This window comes from Cynocephalus volans, chromosome 14, assembly GCF_027409185.1.
Source record: "Cynocephalus volans isolate mCynVol1 chromosome 14, mCynVol1.pri, whole genome shotgun sequence".
NCBI classification, from domain to species: Eukaryota; Metazoa; Chordata; class Mammalia; order Dermoptera; family Cynocephalidae; genus Cynocephalus; species Cynocephalus volans.
In genome coordinates this window covers 50,479,237-50,506,217 of record NC_084473.1, presented here as the reverse complement: position 1 = coordinate 50,506,217, position 26,981 = coordinate 50,479,237, and the positions used below count along the sequence as shown (strand labels likewise).

Here is a 26,981-nt window from a genome sequence, read left to right as displayed (position 1 = left end):
TGGGCCTCCCACCACCGTTTCCGGGGCAGGCGGCATATCAACATCCGGGGCCGCGGAGCCGTCCGCCTACGGAAGCCGGGACGCTAGGCGTGCTTCTCGCGTTTCTGACAACTGCAGCCTAGAGGTGGGGATCGAATGCAGCGGCCTTCCTGGACCTGACTCCCCGAGACCCGACCTTGGACCAGCTTTTTCATCAGAGAGGTGGTTGCACGACGAGCCGGTGAGTCCCAGAGGCGGAGGCCGCTCCCTCCCGCCACCGGCCGGGCTTTCTAGCGGGTGGGCGGTGGCTGGCCCGCACTGCTGTGGGAGCTGGAAGAAAAGTGTGAGCGGGGCGGGTGCTGATCCTTAGATGAAAATATCCATGGTAGGGATGAGAAGTGAGGGGTGGAGGTGCTCCTGACTGATCTGCCCCCTCGCCGCTTTTCTTTTTCTATTTCTCTGCATTTGGCTTTGGTACACTTCACCTTCCCGCCTGAAGCTTCTCCCCCAGTCTGCTGTAGGCCGTGGTCATCTTCGTAATCAGCAGTTTCTGACTAACGCAGGGCAGTTTGTAACGCAGGCAGCCAATGCAGCTCCCTGTTAGGGGGAACCCGGAGTGAGGAAAGGCACCATCCCCTTGTCTAAGAATATCGTGATCCTGCGAGGTTGGCATGGATGGGCACTCTCGCTTGGTGGGGAGGGCAGCTAGATACCACAGCCCCTGCATTTTTACCCCTGTGGGGGGCTCCTTCATCCCTTGTTGAAGTGTTGTGCTGTTGTTTTATCAAAGAAGCTGATAAACCTCCTTATGGGAGGTTCAGGGCCAGGTGAATGTGAGGTTATGAACTAAGTCGCGTCTGACTACATTCCAAAATTAGACAAAAAGTTTTGGCTTCTTCTCCCCCTCTTAAAAAAAAAAAAAAAAGGCCATTATCTGTTTTAATCTCCAGTATAGTGGGTTATAGTGTTGGCCACAGAGTACTTACCATTCTTTTCCGGGGAGGTAGGAAAAGCTAGCCTGTTTTGCTAGATCTGTTAAAGACTCTTCGCCCCCCGCTTTCCCCAAATTTGAACCAAATCGAAAAGTAGGAAGAGCGGTCTATTTTTCATCTCTAAGATTTTCTTTTTATTAGTGCTTCATGTGTGCCAGACCACTGGATTGGTAAAATGGCACATAAATGGATTTCTGTCCTCCTCTGTTATAGTCTAGCAAGGTAAGACTATAAAAATAATTGCAAACTATTGTGGTAATAACAATAGTTAACATTTAGCATTTACTCTGTGCTAAGCATTAGTCTAAGTACTTTATATGTATTATGTCCTAATCCTTATGAGGCAGGTACTGTAGATTATATAGTAGAGGGATCTTAGAGAGGAGGTATAAAGAAGGAAATGAGGAATTCTGGGGTTGGTCAGGAGAGGCCTCCCAGGAGGTCATAATTTCCTGAGGTGGTAGACTTTTTTGCATTGGAATCACTTGAGGTGACCCCTGTTTCTAGAGTATGCAAAGATGTATTCCTAGTGGATTAAATATTTAATTGTACAAAAATAAAAATAATAGAAGAAAATTTAGGGGAGTAAGTGAAAACACCAAGTAAGTATCTTGGTGTTTAAGATAGGAATTCCTAAAGTCATGAAGAAAAACAGACATATTTAACTAAATAAAAATGGAAAATTTTTGTATGGCCCTGTTTTAGCCTCTGGCGCTGTAGAGATTGAATCTACTCTTCATGGAGCTTCTGTTTAGTAAGGAGGGGAGAGCAAATAAATAATATCTGGTATTGGTAAATGCTGCAAACAAAGTAGGGTTATGTGAAAGAGAATACCTGTGTGATGTGTTGCAGGGTTAGAGTAGACTTCTATGAGGAAGTGACACTTGAGCTGGGACTTGAATGATGAGAAGAAGGGAGCTTCACAGATGGTGGATTAGATGTGATATGATTTTATAGGGATAATCAATGATGATGCCTAGATATTTTTCATGAGCAACTGTGATATAGTTTACTGAAAGAGAGAAAACTGATAAAGGAACAGAATATGGAGTAATGGGAATCAAGTGTTTTTGTTTGTTTTACTTTTTATTTTGAAATAATTTTTTTTCTTTCTTTTTTTTTTTTTTTTAAAAGATGACCAGTAAGGGGATCTTAACCCTTGACTTGGTGTTGTCAGCACCATGCTCACCAAGTGAGCTAACCGGCCATCCCTATACGGGATCCGAACCCATGGCCTTGGTATTATCAACACCACACTCTCCCGAGTGAGCCAGGGGCCAGCCCTTATTTTGAAATAATTTCAAACTTAGATAAAAGTTGTGAGAATTGTATAAAGAACTTCCAGATTCCCCAATTGTTAACATTTTACTTGATATGCATTTTCATTCTCTTTATTTGTATGTACATTAATAATAATAATAATTTTAAAATCAAGATTCTATTTTGGACATGTTAAGCTTTAGATGTCAATTATACATCCAAGTGGAACTAACAAGTTGATTAAGTCTGAAGTTCAGGGGGAAATCAGGGTTGGAATTATGAATTTGGGGGTTATCAACATATAAATGTCGTTAAAGCCTTGGTACTGGCTGAGATTATCTAGGCAAAAAATGAGGTTGAAGAAGGGAAGGCAAGGGTCATTGCAACACAGATACTGAACAGCAATGAAGAGTTGACAAAATGGACTCAGAAGGGGTGCCCAGTTAAAGCAGGAAGAAACCAGGAAACTGAGATGTTCAAGTAGTCAAGAGAAAGAAGTTTCAAGAAGGAGGGAGTGACTAGCTAGCTGGGTCAAATGCTCCTGAGAAGTTGTATAAGATGAGGATTTAAGTAAGTGACTATTGGATGTGGCAACATGGAGGAAGAGTAGAGGGGAAAGAAAGGGCCTGATTGGATTGAAATGAAGAACTTGCAAAGGTGGTTAGTAATAAAAACAATATGTTTTTGCATTTTAGCAGAGGTTAGGACATGATTTCTCAGCCTTGGCACTGTTGACATTTTGAGCTGGGTGATCCTTTGTTGTGGGGGGCTATCCTGTGCATTGTATGATGTTTAGTAGTATCCCTGGCTTGTGTCCACTAGGTGCCAGTAGTACCACCCTTTCCTCTCCTGCCCCAAGTTGTGACACCAAAAATGTCAGCAGACATTGCCAAATGTCCCCTGGCAGGTTAAAGGCTCTTGGTTGAGAGCCACTGGGTTAGACTCTTAAATAAAAGGCATGAATATTAATGATAAATTTTTAGACATTAGCTTACTGAGTGGGAAGATGATTTAGGGACAGGCAGGGAATGTTTCTAGCATTCCAAAAATTTTGCAGTGTAGTGAATACTTACTTTGACTATAATGCAAATTATCCTGTTTGCATTGTGTTTGATGATTTATAAGGTGCTTAATCTTATCTTGAATTTATGTCATTATTATGCATGTTAATTAACATTGGAGAGGATTTTGGATGTAAGGATGTACAAGGTTGTCCTCAATCTGTATTAACCCCAACATATAGCCCAGGAATTATTTTGAAAAAATAACCAATATTACCTCATTTAATAGTCTCTTGACTTTTTCTCATATAAATATGATGCAGAATACACAATTTTAAATTTTATATATTTTAACTTTCTGATTCTTGGATTCCAGATAAATTCCCCTTTATTTGGCATCTTAAATTCCAGATAAATTCTCCTTTATGTGGCAAAGGTACCCTTTTCTGCCCACAAGGGAGTTAGTCTTAATGCAGTATTTCAATTAGCGGCAGAACTACAGATCTGTGGAAGATCAAGCAAGTTGTACAGTTATTTATCTGATAAATATGGTTTGGAGGCACTGTCCTAGATACTAAGAGTACTATAAAAATAACTTAGATATAGATCAAGCCCACCAAATCATTATCACCTAGAAAGGGAGATAGGACTTGTATGTAACTAATTATATTAAAAGGCAGAAAGTGAGAGTGTTTTTAGAAAGGTACTATACAGATAAAGCATTGTGGACATTCAAAGGAAGGGGTGTTTACCTCTAGCAAGGGATGAGAGGAAGAAAGGGTGGAAATCAATGAAATAGTCCTGGTGTTTGTATTAGACCTTAACATGGTAGGATTTGTACTTACAAAGCTGGGAAAGGCCCATTCTAAGTGGATGGAAGAGCATGAGCACAGACATATACAGTATAGAGATTGAAAGTAATTTGGTTCGATTACAGGAAGGGGGATTGGGAATGACATTGTGAGTTTAATATGTGATAAGGGTGACATTTCAGCTTTGTGGGAAAGGATGTTTTAGTTAATAAATGCTGCTAGTAAAATTTTCTATACATCTAGGAGAAAATCAGGCAGATCCTTTCATCATAAAATACACACAAATTAAGTTCCAAATGACTTAAAGATACATATCTATATGAAGAAATTAGGAGAATGTTTGTATAATTGGAGTAGAGATGGCATTTTAGTAATACAGGAAATCCAGATATTGTAAAAGGACAAGCTAGATTTGCTATACTAAATTAGTAATTTCTATTATAATTAAAAATATGCGTACCTTTTGGCCGAGTAATTTTACCTTTTGGATTCTTTCCTTAAATATAAAAGCCCTGATACATAAGGATGTATGTACAAAGATATTTATTGTGGCATCATCTGTAGTGGCAAAAAACCTGGATATCTGATTTTTCTGGCAGTAAGGGAATGGCTGAATAAATAATTATAGGCAAACTCTGTATAACAGAATAATAAGGTGGTTGGGAGCAGGGCCTTGGGAACCAGGCTGTTTTGGTTCTGATCCCAGCTCTACCACCTACTAGATGTGTGACCCTGGGCAAGTTACTTAACCTCTCTGGAGCTTAGTTTTCCTATCTTTAAAATGGAGAAAATAACGAATGTAAAATATAAGAACTATTATGGAGACTCAGATTTATTATGTATTTTATTTATTTATTTATTTTTTGTCGAATCATAATTGATTATACATATTTTTGGGATTCAATGTTGACATATGTTGAACAAATCAATATTATCAGTATGTATATTGTTACAAATCATACTTATTCTTTATGCCCCTTATCCAGTTTCTCCCCATCCCCCTTTCCTTCCCCCCTCCCACCAATGACAACCCTAGATTTCTTCTCTCCCTCTGAACGAGTAATGGTTACTCTGTTGATTTGTTGCCTAGATGATCTGTCCAATGCTGAAAGGTATGTTCAGGTCCTGCAATATTATCGTACAGCAGATGCTTCTTTTGTCACTCTGGAATGGGCTTTGTGGAGAGAGACATTCTATTCTTTTTTTTGGTCTCTACTGGTGACTCTACTGGTGACTCTCCTTGTGTCAATGCACTCCAGTGGCTGGCAGACCATCTGCACGGTGGTTGTGACATCTAGCCACTTTTGTGGCAGCCGTGGTTACTCTGGTGGCTGTGGTGGGCCACCCACATGGAGGTGATGTTTTTGGCATGCTGCTTGGCACTGGTGGTGTGCCTGAGTGTGGGCAGAATATGTATTTTATTAATTGAACAGATGCAGTGTCCAGGTACTATTTTAGGTTCTTTATAGATTTATAAATTCAGTTACTTGAAAAGCTTTATAAATTTATTTAATTGATTTATTCCTCATCATAACCTAAAAAACAGGTTTTATGGTTTTATTTTTTTCCTATTTTACTGATGAGGAAACTGAGACACAGGGAGGTTAATAACATGTTCTAATAAAATACACACATATACACATGTATAAAATTATATATCTATGCCATGTTATAAAATATGGCTGAGTAAAACTGCAAATTTTTTTCCAGTTGAAATTATTATGAGTCAGAAATGAGAACCAAATACTCAGGCTTTGCGTTAAAAGTTACTCAAAATCTCATTATGGTTTCTCATTTTGAGGTATAAAGGACAAAGCCAATGAAAAATAAAGACATTTGTTTAACTTAACAGCTGATATGCAGTCTCTGGTTATATATAGCACTAATTACTCCATAGGCTGCCTAAGGTAGTAATTGCCCTTTTCTCTTAATTTTTGATACTGATTTTTTTCTCCTCTTAACTCCTTTTCTTAAATGTAATTTACTCTGTGGTAATAAGAAAGAATTAAGATGATTGAGATTCACATTTGGGGAAAAAATAAAGGAAAGAAAAGCTTTTGGGCTTCAGATATCTTTGGTTAAAATAAAACTGAATACAGGCCGGCCCGTGGCTCACTCGGTAGAGTGCGGTGCTGATAACACCAAGGCCACGGGTTCAGATCCTATATAGGGATGGCCGGTTTGCTCACTGGCTGAGCGTGGTGCTGACAACACCAAGCCAAGGGTTGAGATCCCCTTACCGGTCATCTTTAAAAAATAAATAAATAAATAAATAAAATAAAATAAAATAAAATAAAATAAAACTGAATACATAGATGACAGAATGCCAGCAAATATACAGGTGCAAATGTGAATATTATTTCCTAGGCACAAGGAAAAAGAAAGGAGAGTTAAAACTCCAAGTATACAATACCTGAAGTATTCTTGCTAAACCTGGATCTGATAATAAAAAAATAATCAAACAAATCTAAAATTTGGCATATTTTACAAGACAACTAGCCTGGACCTTAAAAAATGTTGATGACTAAGAATAAGGAGACTCCTATATAACCTAAGGTATGATACTACTATTACATCTTAGAAAAATAATGATTTCAATTTTTATTTTTCTTCCCCAAATGTTTTTTTATTTAGCTTTTTTTTTTTTTTTTTTTTTTTTCATTTAGGATTCAATCATGGTACATGTCTTGCATTTGCTTGTTGTCTTAAAGTCTCAAGCTACAACAGTTTCCCTTTTGCCATTGATAATAAGGCTCACTATTGTTTTATGTACTACTAAGAAAGAAACTGCTGCCAATTACAGTTATAACATACCATCTAGTATAAGAACCATACCAATTTCAGAGGTCTTAAAACACATGTTGACACATGTTAACGAAATATGGCCACTTGCCCACAATCATGAAACTAGCAAGCAGTGGAGATGGATATTAAAACTCAAACATTCTGGCTCCAGAATCCATTCTTTTGGCCACTACTCAATGCTGCCATTTGTTATCAATGAATTATTGCATGTAAGGCTTTTTTTTTTTTAGCATAGTGTGTGGTACATAGTGAGTATGTAATATGTGTTAGCTTTTATTATTTTCACTACTTGTACAATCTACTACCACCATATGTTTATAACATCTACATCCCGTGATTTTTATTCAGGTGTTCTACGCTTTGTTCATAGGTTGATTCACTGAAAAACTATAAACCATCTACAGCATTATAATTATATAAGCATCATTCATTATAAAAGAGGTGTAATTGGAACTGCAGTGAAAACATGTAATTGTATTAACCCTTTGTCACTTAAAGTGTTGTATTAGCTTCCTAATAATAGTACTGTATTTGCTAAAATGAATTCATTTTGTTCTTTTATGTATTTTTTTCATTTTGTTCTTGAAGGTATATTTTGAGCTCTTAAAAACTTTCTTCTAATTTAGACTAGTTGCTTTCCAAGTCAGTTGCATACCTGTATTCTGGGATTTCTTTGTATTGCTCCTGAGTTAGGTCTACTGTTTTATGTATTCAGTGTCCTCATTTGTCTCAGATTTTTTCCCTCCAACCTTGTTGGAATATAACTAATTTCAAGTAATTTTTTCAGAAAGGATATAAAGGAGGTAATTTAATTTTCACAGACCTCATATGTCTGAAAATGCCTTTACTTTGACTTTTCATTTAATTTATAGTTTGACAATAGATTTCTTAGTTCACAGTCATTTTGTTTTCCTCAAAACTTTGAAGACATCATTCCATTGCTTTTTAGTATCTAGTGTATCTGATGAGAAGCCTAATGCCAGTCTGATTCTTCTTCTTTGGCAGGTGACGTACTTTTTCCTCTGGAAAATTTTATTAGACTCTTTTCTTTATCATTAGTTCTATGATATTTTATGAGATTGTTTCTAGGTGTGATTCCTTTTTCATTCATCCTTCATGGTACTTCATGAGTCCTATTTGTTCACGTCTGCAAAATTTTATTCTATTATTTCTTTAATTATGTTTCCCTTTTATTTTCTCCATTCTGTTCAGAATACCACATAGATTCTTCCAAATAGAGAGAAAAAAAGACCAAAAAAATTAAGTAGTATGGAAGATTAATCAAAAAGTCCATTTCTCTTTTTGAATTTCTTTTTCAGTGATTGTGTTTTTTGTTTCTATAGTTTCCAGTTCATTTCTAATGGATGCAGTATCTTTATGAATTTCTTTCAGGGCAACACTTATAAATTTTAAATATTTACCTTCTGTTCCCAGAAATAGCTCTGCTGCCTTCAGGTCAATTGTTATTTTCATCCCTTTGTGCTTTTGGTTTTGCTAAAAAAATTTTTTTGGGGGCCGGCCCGTGGCTCACTCGGGAGAGTGCGGTGCTAATAACACCAAGGCCCCGGGTTCGGATCCCATATACGGATGGCCGGTTCGCTCACTGGGTGATCGTGGTGCTGACCACACCAAGTCAAGGGTTAAGATCCCCTTACCGGTCATCTTTTAAAAAAAAAAAAAAAAAATTTTTTTTGTGTGTGTGATTCTTGAGCTCTTTGGAAGTGAGCAAGGTACCAGCTGTTGGGCTTCTCTTTAGGGTCATTGGGTGAAATGTAAGAAATCAGTTGCCTCTTCCCTCCTCTCTTTCCACCTTATACCCAAATGACAAAGGGAACATGAAAATGCTGTAATGATTCTAGGGTAGACTGTGAAATTAAAAAAAAACAACGTGGTTTTGGCCAGAAACCAGTACTGTTGCTGCTAGAATTTCTATGTGTGAAGGAGTGTGGTAAAAGGTTTGGCTTGGCTGTTTCATATATATACATAAGTTATATATATATACATATATTTGGCGGCTGGCTGGTATGGGGATCCGAAACTTTGATCTTGGTGTTATCAGAATTATGCTCTCCCGGGCCGGCCCGTGGCTCACTCTGGAGAGTGCGGTGCTGATAACACCAAGGCCTCGTGTTCGGATCCCATATACGGATGGCCGGTTCGCTCACTGGCTGAGCGTGGTGCTGACAACACCAAGTCAAGGGTTAAGATCCCCTTACTGGTCATCTTTAAAAAAAAAAAAAAAAGAATTATGCTCTCCCAAGTGAGCTATTGGCCAGCTCCTGTATAAATATTTTAGTTATTCTGATTTTAGTTCTACAGCCCCCTCTTGCTTTCTATCCCTTCTATCTCTAAGGTTATTACCTCTTCAGGCTCTGCTGGCAGGAAATTCTCCTACATTGCTATAGCCTTCTTATTGCATGTGTGCATGTGTGTTTTTTCTGGACTGCAGTTCTCTTTGCACAGGCTTAATCCTCAGTATAATCCCACTTGCTTTCTCTTTTTCGGAATGGATGAATGTATTTCAGTGGGACTTTGGTAGGAAGTGGAGGAAAATGCATGTACTTAGTTTGTCTTACACAGAGTAAGTAATCCATAGGTATTTGTTGAATCAATCAATGTGTTGAGAAAATTTGGCAAAGCATACTTTGGTTTAATATTTTTTTTTAAAATTATGGCTATAGGATATAGGTAATTTAATGAATCCTTTTTCTTTTGCCTTATTTTTTAAAATTCTTTTTTATTTTATCTTACGTTAGGAAAGAATCTCACTGCAGTTAAACCTACCAGTGGAGGGACTGGCTGGTTAGCTCAGTTGGTTAGAGCACGTTGTTATAATATTAAGTTCAAGGGTTCAGATACCCAGACCCGCCAGATGCAAAGAAAAAAAAAAAAAAAAGTAAATACAACCTACCAGTGGAGAAACAAAATAAGATTACTGCCATCTCCGATCTTTTTTTTTTTTTTTTTAAATTTTTTAAATTAAAGGCCTTAATTCCATTTTGTTCCTTTTCAGTGCTTAGCACAGTGCCCGGCAAGTGGTAAATATTCAGTAAATGGTAGTTATTATTATTATGTTGTTTTACGTAAGCTCTTTTTATCTCTCATTTTCATCATCTAAGAAAATGGGGGTTAAATGAGTAAATTATTAAATATGTAAAGTGTTTGGAATCGAATCTCGCATATAAAGGAAGTGTTACATAACTTTTAAGTGTTATTCTTTGGCCCATGAGCACGTATTTATTTTTTTTGTGAATCTTTCTCTGATCTTACTAGTTTGAATAACTTGCCTGTCTGTATTCTGCTTGTATTTTATATCACATCCTTTATACTAAATTAAATAACACTGATTTGTTTGCTTGTATTGTCTCTCTACAAAATATATTCTTGATAGCTGGGGCCTGTCTTATTTATCTTGGTGGTCTTTGTACATATTTATTGCTTGCACATATCATTCATTTCCTCATTTGAGCTGAGTCTTAAAGGTTGAGGAGGAGGATGTGACTGGAGCATAGTGGGGGCAGGGGGGCTGTACATCATTGGGAAGTAAAATTTGACAAATACACTGACACCAGATTGTAAGTAGTTGAATGCCAGACGAAAGAATTTGAATTTATTTTATGCAGTGGGGAGGCATTTTTGATTACCGACCACATTAGTTCCATATTTTTGGAAGATAATTATGAATTCAGAGTAGAGAATGTACTAGAAAGAGTAAAAGAGATTGGAGGAAAGGAAAGATGTAAGAAACTCTGGTACTTACTGTATTATAATGTTCTTATTTTAGCTAAGAATCTTCCAGTTCATACTTGAATGATGGGTCTTACTATCATGTAACCTTTTTAGGCTGTAAAATAGATAGGCTTCAAGGCTTCCCTGCTAACTTTGTTTTGAATCTTAAGAATGAAAAAACCCTGACATTCAATAAAGCTAAAGGTAATTTTCATTGTATAAATTTGACATAGAGAACAGTTTTAACAGTTGTCTTTGGAGGAGTTAAAATTCTTTGACAGAGTCACCATAGGATTAAAAAATCATTCCACTAATGTTTTGAGTCTTTAATGTATACTTAGAGTGAGTTCAAGGTTTTAGAAATACATAAAAATAGATTGCTAAAAGCTGAATAAATTAATAAAAAATGTAGTCAGAACTTTTGCTGAAAAAAGGTAGGCATAGTAGGAGCATTTCATAGGTAGGTTTTAACATGATGTGATGAAGAGAGTTTTAAAGCACATTTATCATATAATTGACTTGAAAGAATCAGGAATGATAAATAATAGGAGTATGATGCTTACATTGATATTCACAACTGCTTAGGATGTAGGAATATGCACATGAGAGAGTATTCTCTGAAGTTATAATTTAAAAAAGATATGTATCTATGGAAAAGGGAAACCTAATGCAATGGAAAAAAATGTTGACTGGAAAATGTTTGAAAAATATCTAGTAAACTAAATATGGTTCTCAAACCATAGGCATAATTGTAATCATTATGAATCTTGAGGAGAGATTCAACCCATTATACTCTGAATATATTATGTTAAGTAATATTGGGTAATATTTTTTAAGTATGTATCAGGCACTGTGTAATGCTTTACATATATTAAAATTCAATGGGTACTTTCAAGATGTATAATAATATACATTTCAGGTACTTTTTAAATAGAAAATTAAGCAATTTTTTCCCATTTAAGATGAAATGCTTATCAATAGACAATGTTAAATCTTTTTTTTTTTTGGCGGGGGTGGGTGGGTTGTGGCTGGCCTGTATGGGGATCCAAACCACACTTTGGTGTCTTGGTGTTACAAGGCTGTGCTCTAACCAACTGAGCTATCTGGCCAGCCCAACTTTTTGAAGTTGGTCTTAACAAAATGCATCATGTTCATGCTTTCAAATATTCAGAAATGACGTCATCACAGCCTTTTTTTCTCTAAATGATAACTTCTTATGTGTGGAGGTGGCATCTAGATGGTGCTTACAGTTCCTGATAGATTGAAGAGTAAGTCGTTTGGGACTGGGGAAAGGAATTATAGTAATAGTGGTCTGGAGTAGGAGTAGAAAGACCTGCTTTAAAGAATCCTCTTCGTTAGAGATTTATACTAAAAGTTTCTTTTCTCAGTGTAGGGTTTACACTCATACTTCTCTTGAATTCCTAAAACTTAACACCTAGCTAATATTTCTACTCTGAGGAAAAAGAGTTTGAGTTTCATGTGTATATGTAATTAGGGCAGAATGAGAGAAAATATTTTGAAAGTGAGATCCAAGGGCTGTAAAGAGAGACTTGCAGTTTTGCTAAGAAAACTAAGTTAAACTCTTGATAACTTGGTGAGTCAGGGTTATGATTCTTCCTAGCTTGGATGCTCCAAACCCCAGATCCTCTCTAATTTAGTACTGTTTAACTTATCCATTTCACTCAGATTTCTCTTCATCCTAATGAAAATGAACATCCCTTCCCTGGGTTCTTTGGAACAGGGACTCCCTATAAATGTTGATGGTATACCACATGTACAGTCACATGTTTTCTAGTCTCGTTTCCTTTTTTTGTTTGTTTGTTTGTTTGTTTGTTTTTGGTGGCTGGCTGGTATGGGGATCCAAACCCTTGATCTTGGTGTTACAACACTGTGCTCTAACCAACTGAGCTAACCAGCTGTTTCTAACTGAAAGCCTAGAAAGATGTACAAATGAGGATCCCAAAGTAATCCTGTACTCTTCATACTTTGTAACCTAATTATATATATTGTACAGTAGAAGAATCACTTTGGGGAGTCACAAACTCCTTTGGACCTTGATTTGTAAAACAAAAAGCTGGATCTCTGAACTGACCTATGTGATTCCAAGCTGTAGCATGTCAATCTTGGATAGGCTCAAATTTGTGGGAACATACCCATCTGTCAAAATTAACATCTTTGTATAACAACGTACATGCTATTTCATTATACAGAAAAGTTCATCATTTTTACCTCCTGAAAAAACAAGGCAGGTTAGTGAAAGTGGTTAAATTCAGGTGGGATTTTAAACATATTGTAGAGGGATCTTGTGTGTTAGAGTCAGAGAGACCTGGATTTCTACCATTCATTAGATGTGTAACTGAGTGCAAGTTACTATGGAAACAAACTCAGAGGAGTTACCCAGAAAATGGGGACCTATCAAGGTACTAAAAAGTTCGTGGAAAAATAGAATTAAAAGATAATACTAGGTTAGTTCAGTTGGGGTTTGGGTCCCCGTACTGGCCAGCTGCCACCCCCTCCCCCAAAAGATAATGTGAATCTTTCCGTGAACTTTTCAAAGACCCCTCATATATCCTATTGAGAAGGAAATCACCTATAATCAGGAAAAATCTGAGTAGTTTGAATCAATGCTACCTGAGTTAATAATTTAAGTATTTGTTTCCTACTTGAGTAGCATCATAAACACAGTTGATACTCTTGTTTAGGTGACAAGATATAATTATGAAAGAAAAAAAGTTGCATAGCAAATAATTAATTAGTTAATGCCACTTCTTACTTTAAAAAATTGTAATTCCAAAAGCCGTTTCAAACACTGAGCTTTCATTAAATGTTTTCATTAATTTGTAAAATCAGAAAGCCCATCTTTTTTTTTCAGTTTCAGTATGAGATTAATACAAAGTGAATGACAAACTACATCATTAGAGGATGTGACTTATGTAATGTAATTTGTGCTCTTTAGCTTAATGAGTTTTTTCCACATAGTAAAATGCATTTATTCAAAAAAGGAGAGGTACAGTACATTATAATTCCAAGGAAATTTTTATATTAAAAAAATGCCATTTTTGGCCTAAATCTGCAAGTGTCTCATTTAATACCTGAATAACAAGGAAATTCACAATTAAGGCTGAAAACTTGTCTATATTACCACATATTTCTTATCACACATTAAGATTGTATATTTTAAACCATGGTTATAGAATTGTATAGGAATATATTGAAGGTATAACCTTATATTTATTGGACTTTTGGCTTAATTCTCTATAATTTCAAAGTAGTATTGTCATATGAAACAATGGAATTATTTTTACTCTGATTAAAAACATCTGAACTGAGACCTTCACTTTATCTTTCTAAGGAAGTCACTTCTAAAGAGCAAGTGTTCAATATTATAATATAGTTAAGAAATTATTATGTTATTAAATCTTGAGTTTTTTCTTTCACTGTATCCCAATCTTTTGAGTATATGTGTTTCAGGACATTTGCAATTAAACTATAACTTTAGTCAATATCCTGCCTACATTAAAAATAAGATCTGCAAGTAAACAAATTTCCAAATCATATTGCCATTGTGCATTGAAATTATTCTCAGAAGACTAAAAGCTTTGCCTGTTTGAAAAACCCAAATGATTAGGTCTTTATATGCAGTTGAGGTTCTGTTTTTCTTCTAAACGTTCCTTTACTAATTTTTCCAAAGAGAAAAGATGCTCATCTGCATCTTCTGGCACAAGGTTCCTCATAGAATTTGCAAGTTCAAAAAGATACTCTGTATTTCTTCCACTTGGACCCGCTGCATTAAAAATTTGCTCTGCAATGTCTTCAAGAGGTGCAGGACCAAGGTAATTAGGATTATCATGTGTTCCAATATACAGCAACACACTGAATGGTTTTGTTGTGGGATCTTTTGGATAAAAAAGGACTGTTGTGGTCCTGTAGCCTCCTTTCTCTCTGAAGTCAAGGTATGCTTTTACTTCTTCTTCCTTTCCTACTGGCAGTTTGTAAGCAACACCCCATACACAACCCTGTTGAAAAATGAAAAGAATACACTATTTAGTACTGGCGGAGATATGTTGTGGTCTAACAAAATATCTTACATATTCTTAGAAGTCAATGCAGTTCTGCTTCACTTAAAGTGCACCGAAGAGATACACATTAAACAATAAAGGAAATCAACATTTTAAAATATTGATTCTGAATAAATAATTTCTTTGTATCGTAAGCATAGCACATATTTATCTTTAATCATTTTTTAAAAAATTAGATCTTTTTCTTTTAACTAATAGGACTGAAATGAAAAATATCAGATTTTCATTTGGTCATTAAAAAGTTCTATAGAAACATTGTGCCATTTGCTTATTAACTGTTTAATCAGGAGTTATAATTACCCGTTTGAGGCTTTCTGTAGATGCTTTTCCTAGTATAAATTATGAAAGCATTTCCTAATCTACACCATTATCTATTTGCTATTGCTCGCTGCTTGATTTTTGTATATTAAATTCCTTTCCAAAGTTAAATCTTTAACAATATAAAATTTTACATCTGTACTCTAATACAATGATTGCAAATATTTAAGAAACTGAGGTCTGTTAGTTAAATAAAAGTTTTCTGGTGCTCCAAACTGTTTAAAAGAAACAGAGTCTATTGATAAAATTAGGCAATAATGAAAATGAGAATTCCTGACTTAGATTTCTGTGGAAAATATTAGACTCCTAGGAAAAGTGAAGAGAGCTTTAAGGGTTTCATTTGATTCTTAGTGGTAGTATGGCTCTCTGGGGGCTATCTTCAATAATGTCAAAGGAGACCACAAAATTTTCAGTCAACTAACTTATTAGTAAAAAAACACACAAAAATGAGACTACATGCCATTTGGTTGTATTTTGTTCTCTACTTTGCATTTTGCATTCTGACTTTCCCCAATGGCCTCATTTTCCACAAACATGAAATACACACACACACACACACACACAAAATACAGAGAAGAATTCTAGACCTATTGTAGTTCAAATTGTCTGATGACTGTTAATAAAACTTTATTATTTAAAAAAATTTTCATTCATTATTAAAACTGAGAAACATCTCAACATTTTATATGATTAGACTACAAAAGAATAATTATACCATACCCCAGGATCTTCAACAAGAGTCACAACTCTTCCAGGCTGTTTTAAAAAAGGTAAAAAAAAAAAAAAAAATTTTTTTTTCTTAATTAAATAAAGTTTACTAAGTAACCAAACATTAGCAACTTATTGTTGACATGGAATATTTTAACTACATTTGCTCATAAGAAGCACTTTTTTAAAAAAGTACTTATTTTTTATGATAAAGTTTAAAGTGAGTCAAGTAAGAGAATCTACCTTATCCATACTATCTTGGTTTTTCTAAAAGATTTCCATCAATTTGTATGTATTAAGGATATTATATTCACTTAAAATGGATATATTTAAAAACATTCCAGTGACTACAGCTCATCTAAAATGAAAAGCAAATGGAAGCAGCAATTATAAACCAAAATTCTGGTTTTCCCTTTGGGAAAAAAGATTGTTATAGTTTTTATTAGGGAACAGAACATGACATTCCAGGGTGCTTTCCTGTAGGCAAGTGGTTTTCAAAGTTTAGTGTAGACCAAAATTACTTGGAGAGCTTGATAAACACACATTGCTAAGCCACACCTCTAGAGTTTCTGATTCTCTGGGTCTGGAGCTGTCTGAAAATTTGCATTTGTAATACCTTCCCAGGTTATTCCAGTGAAATTGTCTTGGAGCTTGTACTTTGAGAACCATTGCTTCCAGAGTATACTAAGAGGTCTCAAGTGCGAGAGCGAGTGATTTACACTTCTGAGTTATGAAGTACTCTTACCTTTCTGTATATGGCAGTCGGTGCTTCAAGGTGGACACCCCTTTGACAATTCATAAATGAACTTTATTTTGCTTTGCTGAGAGGTTAATATTAGAACTGGCCTATTTATATAGTTCCTCTTCTACGGGACAGTTAGATCACCTATATTCTAGGCAATTTTATTTTTCCACTTTGGTTTTAACACAGGTCAGTTAACAGTTATATGGAAAGAAGCTTGACTTTGTGTCATTCAACTTGAGATTGAAATGAGATATTATCAAGCCAAAACAAATTTTATTTTTTCTCTCATTTCAAAGACTGAAAAAATAATATTTTTTCATACACCGAAAGCCTTAGATTAAGTCCAGACTTGGAATATTTCATAATTTAAGTCACAAAGGTGACTTAAGCCAATGGCTGCAAACTTTTCTTTATAAAATTCCTACTGAATGTCCTGGCCAGCCACAGGGAAAAATAAATAAATAAATAAATAAAAGATTCCTGCTTAGTGCGAAGTCTTTGTGTCTACCAACATGTTGACTTCATCGGTGAGAGTGTTGAGTTGTAAGGTATAATTTTATGTACTTATCTGCTCAGTGTCTGGCACAGTGAACCTAAATCCTTCAGCTATTTGTGTCATCTTTGTTGCTATTTCCTTCATCTTTATCCTTCTGTATAGATAGTTCACAATCCTGGAACACATGGGATTTTAGATTGTGATTTCTGATTTAATTTTAATAGCTGCATAATATTCTGTCATCGATGAACTGTAATCTAAACATTCCTGTATTCTTGGACATTTTGATTTACAACTTGTTTTCTATTTAAGATAATGCTACAGTGAGGATACTTATATTGGTATGGGTCATGTAGACACTGCCATATTACTTTCAAAGTGAATTAGGAGTTGTGTATTTCTTGAATACCTAGTCCGTGCTGTGGAGAAGATAAAACCTTGATTCTTGCTTCCAAGAGCTATAATTGTGATTCTGGAATACAAACTAACATGCGAAATAAGTAAAGAATACTCAAGGGCTAAGATGAATTGGTATTTATTCAGTGCAGTAAGAATTCTGAGTCTTAGATGGCCAGAAAGACAAAATTCTGGTGAAAGGGCATCATGACTCATGATTCATGAGTGAGGGCCTATAGGCCAGACTACACCAGGCCAAGTGCCTGACTCCATATAGGGGAGATGATTCAGAAAGATGACTGTAGAAATAGTCAGATTTGAAAAGCCAAAGAGCAGAGTTGAAATTAAAGAACAATGGAAATAAGCCACTGAAGTTTGGGATAAATTGGAAATAAGGAGCTACTATAGCACTTGAGTAGCAGGTGACTGGCATGATAAAAGAATTGCTTTGGAAAGATCAGTTTGGTAAAGTGTGTAGTATGCAAGTTGGAGTGGAAGGAGGAAGGCAGAATAAGAAATGTTAGTGGTGCAGGTGATAAGTTTTGCCCTCCACCCTTCCATTACATCCAGTCCAGTCACCAATTCTTGGCAGTTCTGTCTTCTGAGTATTTTTTGAATCTGGTTCCTCTTCACCCTTCAGTAGTCTCCTTAGGAATTTCCCTGCTTGCCTCTAGTTTTGCTTTCCTCCAGTTTGTTCTATACCTGGGCCCAGAATGACTTTCTGGTGTAAAAATTGGGCCAGTCACTCTCTTGCTGCAAAATTTTCAGGGTTGTGATATTTTACAGGATAAAATCAAAATTCCTTAACATGACTTAACTACAAACCTCTTTTCTTTCCACTTTCGTCTCAAGCTGTACTGAATTATTTATAACTCTTACAAATATTCATATCTTTTAATATACTGGTGCCCATGTGGAACACCTTTTCTCCCTTTGTATTTTTGTTTGCATAGGTGTCTCCCATTTATGTAAATAATCAGTAGTAACTGTTGAAAGGAAGAGGAGGAGTAAGTGAAATCTTGGGACTTGCGTGGTGGCAGGTGGAACAGAAAACAAGGTGTATGTAGAAGTTATTTTAGGGGAAGTAAAGGCAATCTTGTTACTGCTTATGGATGATACAGTCATGGACTACTGGCACTACTGATAAATTTACTTGGAAATATTTTCTAAAACTTAAGCTGTTTGTCCCTAAAATAGTTGTTGTTTAGAAACAATGTAAATAAGATGTTACACTTAAATGCTCCCCCCCCATCATTGAAATGGAAGAAGGTGTCTTTCAAGCTGAATGGGTTTGGAAGATGGTGTGATGATGACTAATGAGTAATGTTTCTGATCCAGAAAAGTTAGGAATTAAGTAAATGTTCATGATTGTCTCATATTAAAATGTTTTCCTTTTTTGAAATTGTAACATATTCTAAATCCTTATTTCGGTGAGAAACTGCCAGTTGTGATATATAAATGAGATGCTTAATTAAACTTGGTTTAATTAATTAATTATTTAGAAAATAATTAATTAATTATTTAGAAAATGATTCCAAGTAAGAAATTAAAGTTCAAGGAAGCTTTTTAAAAAGTAAGCATAACTTAATAACACAAGTAGGTTCAGTATTTTTCCCGCAGATGTCACATTGCACTATGTGGAAATGAGCCTAACATTTACTTAATAATATCACATTTTGTATATCAATGATGAGGCATTTCTGATGACTAATTTTCTAGGAGCATATGCTGCTGTTAAAAAAAACAGTCTTAAATAGTATCTAAGTCATTCTTCTAATCTGCTGGATATTTCTGTTCTTGTTTGTCAGTTAACATTTATATAAGGCTGGTAACCCGTTTTAATAAAAAATGTGAAGTAAAATTATGATCTTTCCTTTTTTTTTTTTAACGGAACAGTATACTTAAAAAATGTTTAGTACTGTATTTAGATTTTTCTTTAATTTGCTAGGATGGGTTTTCTTTATTTTTAGGATGCATTCTTTAAATAAAAGTAACTGTAAAATTTAGTAAATTTAAGTACAAAGAGAATACTGGGTTTTATAGCACCCTCCTCCTTTTAAGAATCATGGACTGTTGTACTGACTAGACAGTTTCTTATCATTAGTTTGTTCTGACAGTATATATATCTCGACATGCTGTGTAACAAACATTATACATTTTGGTTGAGACTAGAACAGTAAAATATGCTATAATAAGCACATACATATTTAATACTTGGTCATTAAAATTGGAGCCTGGGTTAAGGCTCTTCTCTTCAGAATGGCAGTTTTACGTTTTTCATATCAAACCAGGCAACTCAAAAGGCATTTTAGTTAGCTTAGTTCTTTAATGTCTTTAATACTGTTTTATAACATTCTTGGAGGTGCTATATTTCTGTTGGCGTATAAATGTGCATTTGCCTTAAGCAACTCCCCCTTTTTAAAGCCATTCTGTCCAGCATCTCAATAGGCCAGTATGGTCTACCTTTAAAGCCAAATTCTTAATTGACTTAACTCTAGATGAGGGAGAATGGCTTCTAACTGAGGTTCTTTTCATGATTTTAATCCTATGTTTCTATGATGAGCAGGCACAAACTACTTTAGATCCTTGATCTCTTCCCCTTTCCATGACTGCAGGTATTTCTTGGGAATTAACCCTAAACTCTTCTTAAGTCTGATTTCTAGCATTTTAGACATTGTGCTTTTGGGCTAATAGTAATTTCTTTTTAAAAAAATTAATCAAGCTCACGTAAATCCTCAGAGTGTTTTAGCGAACATGTAAGCAATAAAAAATTTTGTATTCTTCCAACAGTTAGGAGTTTAACCAAAACAAGTATCTAAATTATCAGTTACCCCAAGCTTAGTTTTCTTTATGGATCAGTTGTTGCGTAAGCTGTGAACTGCTACTAATTCTCTGTACATACATATTGAGATGAACGTCTTTGTATGAGTGACTGAAAAATGGATCAAATAACTTAAATTCTACATTGATAATTGAGGAGAACCATCGAGGAACTAACATTAAAATAATGCTGCATGTACTAATGTGTTTGGTACTGTGTCATATAACAAACATGGAACTTCATTTAACTTCGCTGGTACCTGACAACCAAAGTGATCAAAGTGAGCTCCTTAATAACCGCAGATAAATTTGGAAACTAGGTTTTCTGTGATCTTAAATGTCGTAAAATAAAACTTTTGGAAAGATATGAAGACCCTAGAAATTACATGCACGTTTAAACTCAAACCAATAAAAGTCTGCCAGAATGCAGAGATGCCAACAAATTTAATTGCAAAAAGCTGAATTTGCAAGTTGGCTTTTAATGTTTCAACTCTGTGGTGACAAGAAAATTTATCTTCCCGCCAGTGGAGTTTTTGGTTTTGTTTTTTTCTTTTTGGCAAAGGTTGCCAGAGAGAGGGGGCCCCTTCCCAGCACGTTAGCCTTGTGGGAGCTTGGGTCCGCACTTGCCTCAAGAAACTAACCACCAGCATACTAAGTGGCTTCAGAACGAGTTCCTTGGTTTGGAAAGAGGTGGCCAAGGAAGAAGCACAGATATAACAGCGTTAACCCCAACCCACGTGCTCGGCCCCCAGGAAGCGCTGGGGTGTGGGTCCCGCGCAGCTGGGCCGGGAGCTGGGGAGCGGGGCTCCGGTGGCAGTAAGGGGGCTGGCTGGCTCCTCACCTTGCCGGGGACCCCGCGGTGGTCCGTGCTGCCCTGCCAGAAACGCCTGCTGTAGTCTGTGATGTAGCCGACTAGCTTGTCCTGATAGGGGAAGTCCACCTTCCAGATCAGGGACCCGTAACCAAAAACCCACATCTTCCTCCCGCTCCGTTCCTCCGCAGCGGCGGCGGCCGACCTTCGGCAGCGGTCTCTGCGGTGCCGCGGGGAACTGCAGCCTCAACCACGGGTAACCGCAGCCTCAAACACGGGTAACCGGCTGTGCCGGGCGCGCAGGCGCAATGGCCGCACCGCTCTTTGGGGCGCAGAGCACGCTGGGATTGTAGTTCGAGGGACGTTTTCCGACTCTGTCTCAGCATTATTTCCCGGCTTAGAGGGTCAAGAGGCGTTGACATTCTTCTTCTGCACGCTAAGCACTGGATTCTTCTGCAACTTCCGTAAATCGCCCCAACCTTCTTCTAGTGCACGTGTGCAGAGTACTACAAGACCCCCAGCGCTTTTCGGAGATTTGTGGCTCTGAATTTGGAACTGTGCTTTTCTTTCTAATAGGGAAGGGGAAGGAGAAGAGAAAGGGCAGGAGTCGTGACTGGTGCCGTCCACGTACGGAGAAGATGTACTGGCACCGCAGTTGGCATGTAGAAAGACATTTTTTTCTGCTTTGAAAATTGGGCTTCTGCTCGTATAACAGAGGCCAGAGGAGCGCAAGCCGGGAATGTAATCCATATTTGACTTCATGTACTTTCCCCCCAGATCTTCTGTCTTTTTGCCTTTCAAATAAAAGCCGGAAGGTTTGCAATAGAAGTCTTATGCCTGTGAAAGGGCAGTCATTATTTCAATTGAAGTTGTTTACATATTTAAATTTTACAAAAGAAACAACTTGCTTATCTTTAATATCCTCAGTAGTAGCTTACTCAGAAAAGAGCAGGCAAAGGTTCTGAACTTGGGACTCATATCCAGTCTTTGGAAACGAGCTGGAAAACTTACTGAAATTGTGTAGAAAATTTGTGCATTTTTCTGGGGAGAAACTATAGCTTTCATGAGTTTCTCCAAGGGTTTAAGGATCCTAAAAAATGTTAAGATTTGCTGGCTAGCTGTTGCTCCTAAATAGGCTTTAGAAAGCTCTGTTGGACCATCATGGCAGTGTCTGTGTATGTGAAAACAGAAGCCTTACCAAATGATTGTTTTTTCTTGAGGATTTCTAACTATTTCATGGTCTTTCGCTTTATAGGAGAAGAGTGTTAAAACACCCAGGTTCAAAGAGTATTGTTTGTGCTCTTAAAAAGAAATCAGGAGGAAGTTGCTACAAAGAAAAACTTAGTTTAAGAATAACCAGGTTTTTTTCAAGTTGTAGTTTCATATTACCTGGAATGGTTATGCGGGGGGGGGGGGGGGGGGCCGCCCTTTTGAAAAATTTTAAACATCCAGAAAAGCTAGAAAAAAAAAATGTAATGACTATATATCCTCCACCTAGAGCCAGTAATTAACATTTTGCCAAACGTTGCTTTACTTTTTTCCCCTTCCTCTATATACTTTTTAAAAAATCTAAAACATTTGAAGTAAGTTGCATATGTTAGGACATTTTACTGCTAAATACTTCTACATGCATCTTTCAAGAATAAGGACATTCTCCTAATAACCACAATACCAGTATCACATCTAAGAAAATAAACAGTAATTACATCATCAAATATCTAGTTTATATCTAAATTTCCTTGTCTCAAAATTATTTTTTGGAGTTGGTATTTTTTACCAATTCGGGATCCATTTGAGGTTTATTTATTTATTTATTTTTTCTAAAGATGACAGGTAAGGGGATCTTAACCCTTGGTTTGGTGTTGTCAGCACCACACTCAACCAGTGACCTAAACGGCCATTCCTATATAGGATCTGAGCCCGTGACCTTGGTCTTATCAGCACCGCACTCTCCCGAGTGAGCCATGGGCTGGCCCCAGTTGAGGTTTACAGGTCACATTTGCTTGTTTGATTCTGTACTCTCTTTTAGTCTAGAACATAGGAAAGTTTTTATAAAAGGAATCTTATAAAAAGTTTATTTATGTTAAATAGTCAGTATTAGGGGTTGAAGGGAATGATCCTGCTATTATAGTACATTTTATTAACCTGGATCCATTAACATTATTCGTAACTTGAGAGAAAAGCCAATAAAATTTGGAAAGGGAATCATGCCTGTTCTTACCTGAATGCTATTTTTAATATTTTTGAAGTGGTGGTCTTGTGTGTGTGTGTTTTCTTCTTAGAAAAAACGTTTTCTTGTAATTAATGAGCGTACTTACAAATTGCCCTAAAGTGTATGATTTGTTCTGTTTTGTAAAACTTATATATAATTGTCTTTCCTAGAAATTAGCATGTTTCAAAAAAGTATAGCTTAGTATTCAGTATCCTCCACAATTTGGCATTCAGCTAACCTCATTTTCCTATTGTTCTTTGTTTACTTAATCCTTCTTCCAAAGTAGACTTGTTTCCTTTAGTCACTGTCACTTACTTACCCTTCTTTATTCATCTCCTAACTTTTGCTTATGCCTTTCATTGCTTGTGCCTTCTCTCTTCTGCCCATGTGCCTTTTTCAAATCCTCCCTTTCTTTTAAGGCACAACTCCCTCATTGAGGTGAAGCAGTTTCTGCTTTTATTTTTTGGCTCTTAATCTATACTTCTCTAAAGGCACTTTCTACTTGTCATCTTGAATCACATGTATGTATCATTCCTCTGAGACTAAACAACTTGAGATAGACTCTGTCTGTGTCGTCTTTGTATACTTTCTATTGCTGTTCATCTAGTTGGCGCTCAATAAATGTTAATTGAATAAGTAAATGTTCCTTAATAAATATCTTCACTTGCCCTATTAATGGACCAGTTTATCTGATCAGATTAATCCATAGCTAACATTAGTTGTTCTGCTTGCTGTAGAATCAAATTTAAAGGTGACTATGGATAAATTTAAATTTACTACAGGAAATGTTGTATGCTTTCTTTTAAACTGTTTCCTCAAACCTTCCCTTTCTCCATAAATTACTTAGAATGTGGTTCTAGGAAGTTTTTCACCTACAGTGGGCTAGACATGTTGCATTTCCTGCACCACCTTCTAAGACCATTAGAGAAACTAAGAAGAGGGGTGGTGGGGTGGGAGTGATACTGAGAAGGACTACTCCATAGGAGATAACTATTTCCCTGAGAATCCTGAATCTCTCAGCCCAACCTGCTTCATAGTGTTACTAACAAGAAATCACCTTTGTGGGACATCGTATGTGGAGAGCTATATTGGGACTCTGACTGCAGGAGAACTTGAAATGAGCTTTGAAGAGACACGATGATGATGGTGAGAGCAGTAATATTGTGAAGAACTTTCTGAGCTGGTGGAGGAAAGCTGGGCTCATCTCTTTATGGTGCTCTTTGCTGGTTTCAATATATTCAGTCAGTGGGACTGTTTCATCAAGGATGGAGAACCAGAGTGTTTAGCCTCTTCTGGAAAGGACCGGTAGAGACAGGAAAACTAGAATGACTGCTTATTATTGTTCTTTTCAATAAATGTCCTTCATTCCTTTTCTAGTCTTTTTGGGTTTTAGCTGCTTCATATAGAGGGTTATATATTGAGACTCTGCATTGTTGGTAGTTAAATGGTCATCTCTGCATAATAGAGCATACATGTGGAATTTAACTCTCTCATCAACAGTGTTTTAAAGAGTGCATCTTGATGGGGTATGAGCAGGAGCGGAAGCAGGCTGGAAAGACCTGCTCAGACATTTCCACAGAAGGAAAGATAGAACACTTAAAATTCCCCTGATATTTTAAATAAGAACATTCCAAGGAATCCTAATTTGCCAAACAGAAAGACTTCCTGGTTTAGGCTCTAGTGAGATTGTGGCATGACAGTCGCTTTCTCTACCTCAGGCTCTTCCTCGGCAGTCGTGTGAGAGATGCTAGACCAGCTGTGATCTGCTAATCTCTAGCAGTGCAGTGTTGTTTTATTGACTGTAGTATTATTTTCTACCTTGTTTTGTAGACTGGTCAAAAGAATGGATTTTACGGAGGCTTACTCAGACACATGCTCTACAGTTGGACTTGCTGCCAGGGAAGGCAATGTTAAAGTCTTAAGAAAACTGCTCAAAAAGGGCCGAAGCGTCAATGTTGCTGATAACCGGGGATGGATGCCAATTCATGAAGCAGCTTATCACAACTCTATAGAATGTTTGCGGATGATAATTCATGCAGGTAAAGTAAATTCAAGTATGGGAGACTGTGTCTATAACCTAGATTGGTAAAACATAAAAAAAAGGTAATATATGACTCCTTAATAGTAGTATTTGTTTCCCTTTCTGTAATCACAAAATAACTGCTTGTATTTATTTATTTATATTAAAAATGTGGAATGCTTCACGAATTTGTGTGTCATCCTTGTGTGGGGGCTAAACTAATCATCTCTGTATTATTCCAGTTTTAGTATATGCGCTTCTGAAGCGAGCATTGTACTTATCTATTAAGGATGGTAAGATTGCCTGCCTTGGATTATGTCAGTATTGTGTTCCACCTGGATATCTGTAAGTGTTGTCCTTTATATGGAAGTGCTTGTGCCTGGCCTGTTTTTACTGACGAAGTGAAGTGGGAAAAGTAGTCTGCTATTTTAAGCATTTGGTAGTTGTCATGTTTATTCTTTCTTCCTTTTTCAAACAAAAGAAACAATGCTATGAAATTGAGGATGTGAGTGTTATGCTTGAATTAATCTTTTTTTTCTTTTTAAATACTTTTCAATTTCCTTAATTTTGGGAATTTTTCCAATTACTTGGACTTTGTATTTGCTGGGATACAGTAGAGCATGGTACAAGCTGTCTGCCTTCATGGTGCTTGTATTCCTGTCAGGGGAGACAGACAATATATACCTAAGCAATTAAACAAGATAATTTCAAAAAATAAAAGTATGTGGAGAAAATAAAACAGAGCAATGGGATAGAGAGTAATGGTATGCTATTGCATATAAAGCTTGAGTTCCCAAACCATGTCTAGTGACAAATAAAGGCATGAGTTTGAATATTCTTTTCTAATCAAAAAGCTCATTCCCAATATATTGTTAAATCCCTTTCACATCAGAATAGTGTTGTTTATGTTACAGATTTTTCTCCGCTTTAGCTGCTGAGTGAACTTGGGCATGCTTGTGACTAAAGGCATTTGAATTGGCTGCTCAAGTTTATATTTTCTTCTAGAAATTAAGAATACTAACTTAATCATTCATGGCTATCCTTTATTGAGCTTGGTGTTTTTGGAGGATAAGAGGCATGTACAGTTAGCTATGTGAATAGTTCATATAAATGTTTAAATAAAATTTTCTCACTGCATTTTCATTAGAGTTCATCATTATGATATAAACTTTAGATAAATCTAATTTATGTGTAATGTGTACACAAAGATTAGGTTAGGAATAGGTAGATAGGAAGTAGGGTTTGCAGAGGGTAAGGAAGCAGCTATATCAATTATTTTAGGAGATGGTGACATTTTGGGGTTCAGTCTCCTGAGTTTGATTATTCTCTGTAGTATTCTTAGAGTTGAAACTATTGTCCAAAATTCCATGAGATTTGGTTATCTGATTCACTAACTAGGAAAATCAGATTAGAATGAGGCAGAAGGGCTACATAGCCTATTGGTCGCTTTAAAAAATGTTTTATATACTCCCCTGTTCTATTCCCTTTTTTGTAAATTAGCTAAACTCCACACTTTCTCAGATCCCCTGTCTTTTAAAAAAGATTATAATTTAAACTTTTTTGGATGATTCAAGTTCTGGAACATTGACTAACAAGAAATGATAGCTGATTACTTTTTGTAAAAGATCTAGCTAGCATAAAGCTACATATGAGGAGGTATTTTAAAATGATGCTGAAATACAAAATTTCTAGTCTTGAAGAGTGAAGTGAGTACCTTCTGCTCAATGATGAGAGTAGCGTTCTTATATCTGTACCAGTTAATCTGGTATTATGGGTTGATCTTAAAAGTTTCCAAAGC

At 36.2% G+C, this 26,981-nt stretch overlaps 2 protein-coding genes and 1 non-coding gene across 6 annotated transcripts in view; 1 reads left to right on the top strand and 2 right to left on the bottom strand.

Moving 5' to 3' along the window:
- Positions 1-77: 77 nt before the first annotated feature.
- Positions 78-26,981, top strand: part of ASB3 (ankyrin repeat and SOCS box containing 3) — a 102,951-nt gene continuing 76,047 nt past the window's right edge. For 3 of the 4 annotated variants that reach the window (XM_063078735.1, XM_063078734.1, XM_063078731.1), the window contains exons 1-2: positions 78-220; positions 24,994-25,202. In XM_063078735.1, the coding sequence (XP_062934805.1) occupies positions 25,007-25,202 (196 nt within the window). In that variant the 5' untranslated portion in view covers positions 78-220; positions 24,994-25,006. Of the gene's footprint in view, positions 221-21,338; positions 21,416-24,993; positions 25,203-26,981 lie in introns of those variants that run through there. The other variant, XM_063078733.1, reaches the window with a different exon arrangement.
- On the bottom strand, positions 13,609-21,203 carry CHAC2 (ChaC glutathione specific gamma-glutamylcyclotransferase 2). Its single transcript, XM_063078838.1, has 3 exons — positions 20,982-21,203; positions 15,696-15,731; positions 13,609-14,594 (listed from the first exon to the last, which is right to left on the bottom strand). The coding sequence occupies exons 1-3, from the start codon at positions 21,114-21,116 to the stop codon at positions 14,211-14,213; spliced, it is 555 nt and encodes a 184-aa protein (XP_062934908.1). The 5' UTR covers positions 21,117-21,203; the 3' UTR covers positions 13,609-14,210.
- LOC134363515 (U6 spliceosomal RNA) lies at positions 25,349-25,451 on the bottom strand. Its single transcript, XR_010021748.1, has one exon. It is a non-coding gene; the product is annotated as a U6 spliceosomal RNA (small nuclear RNA).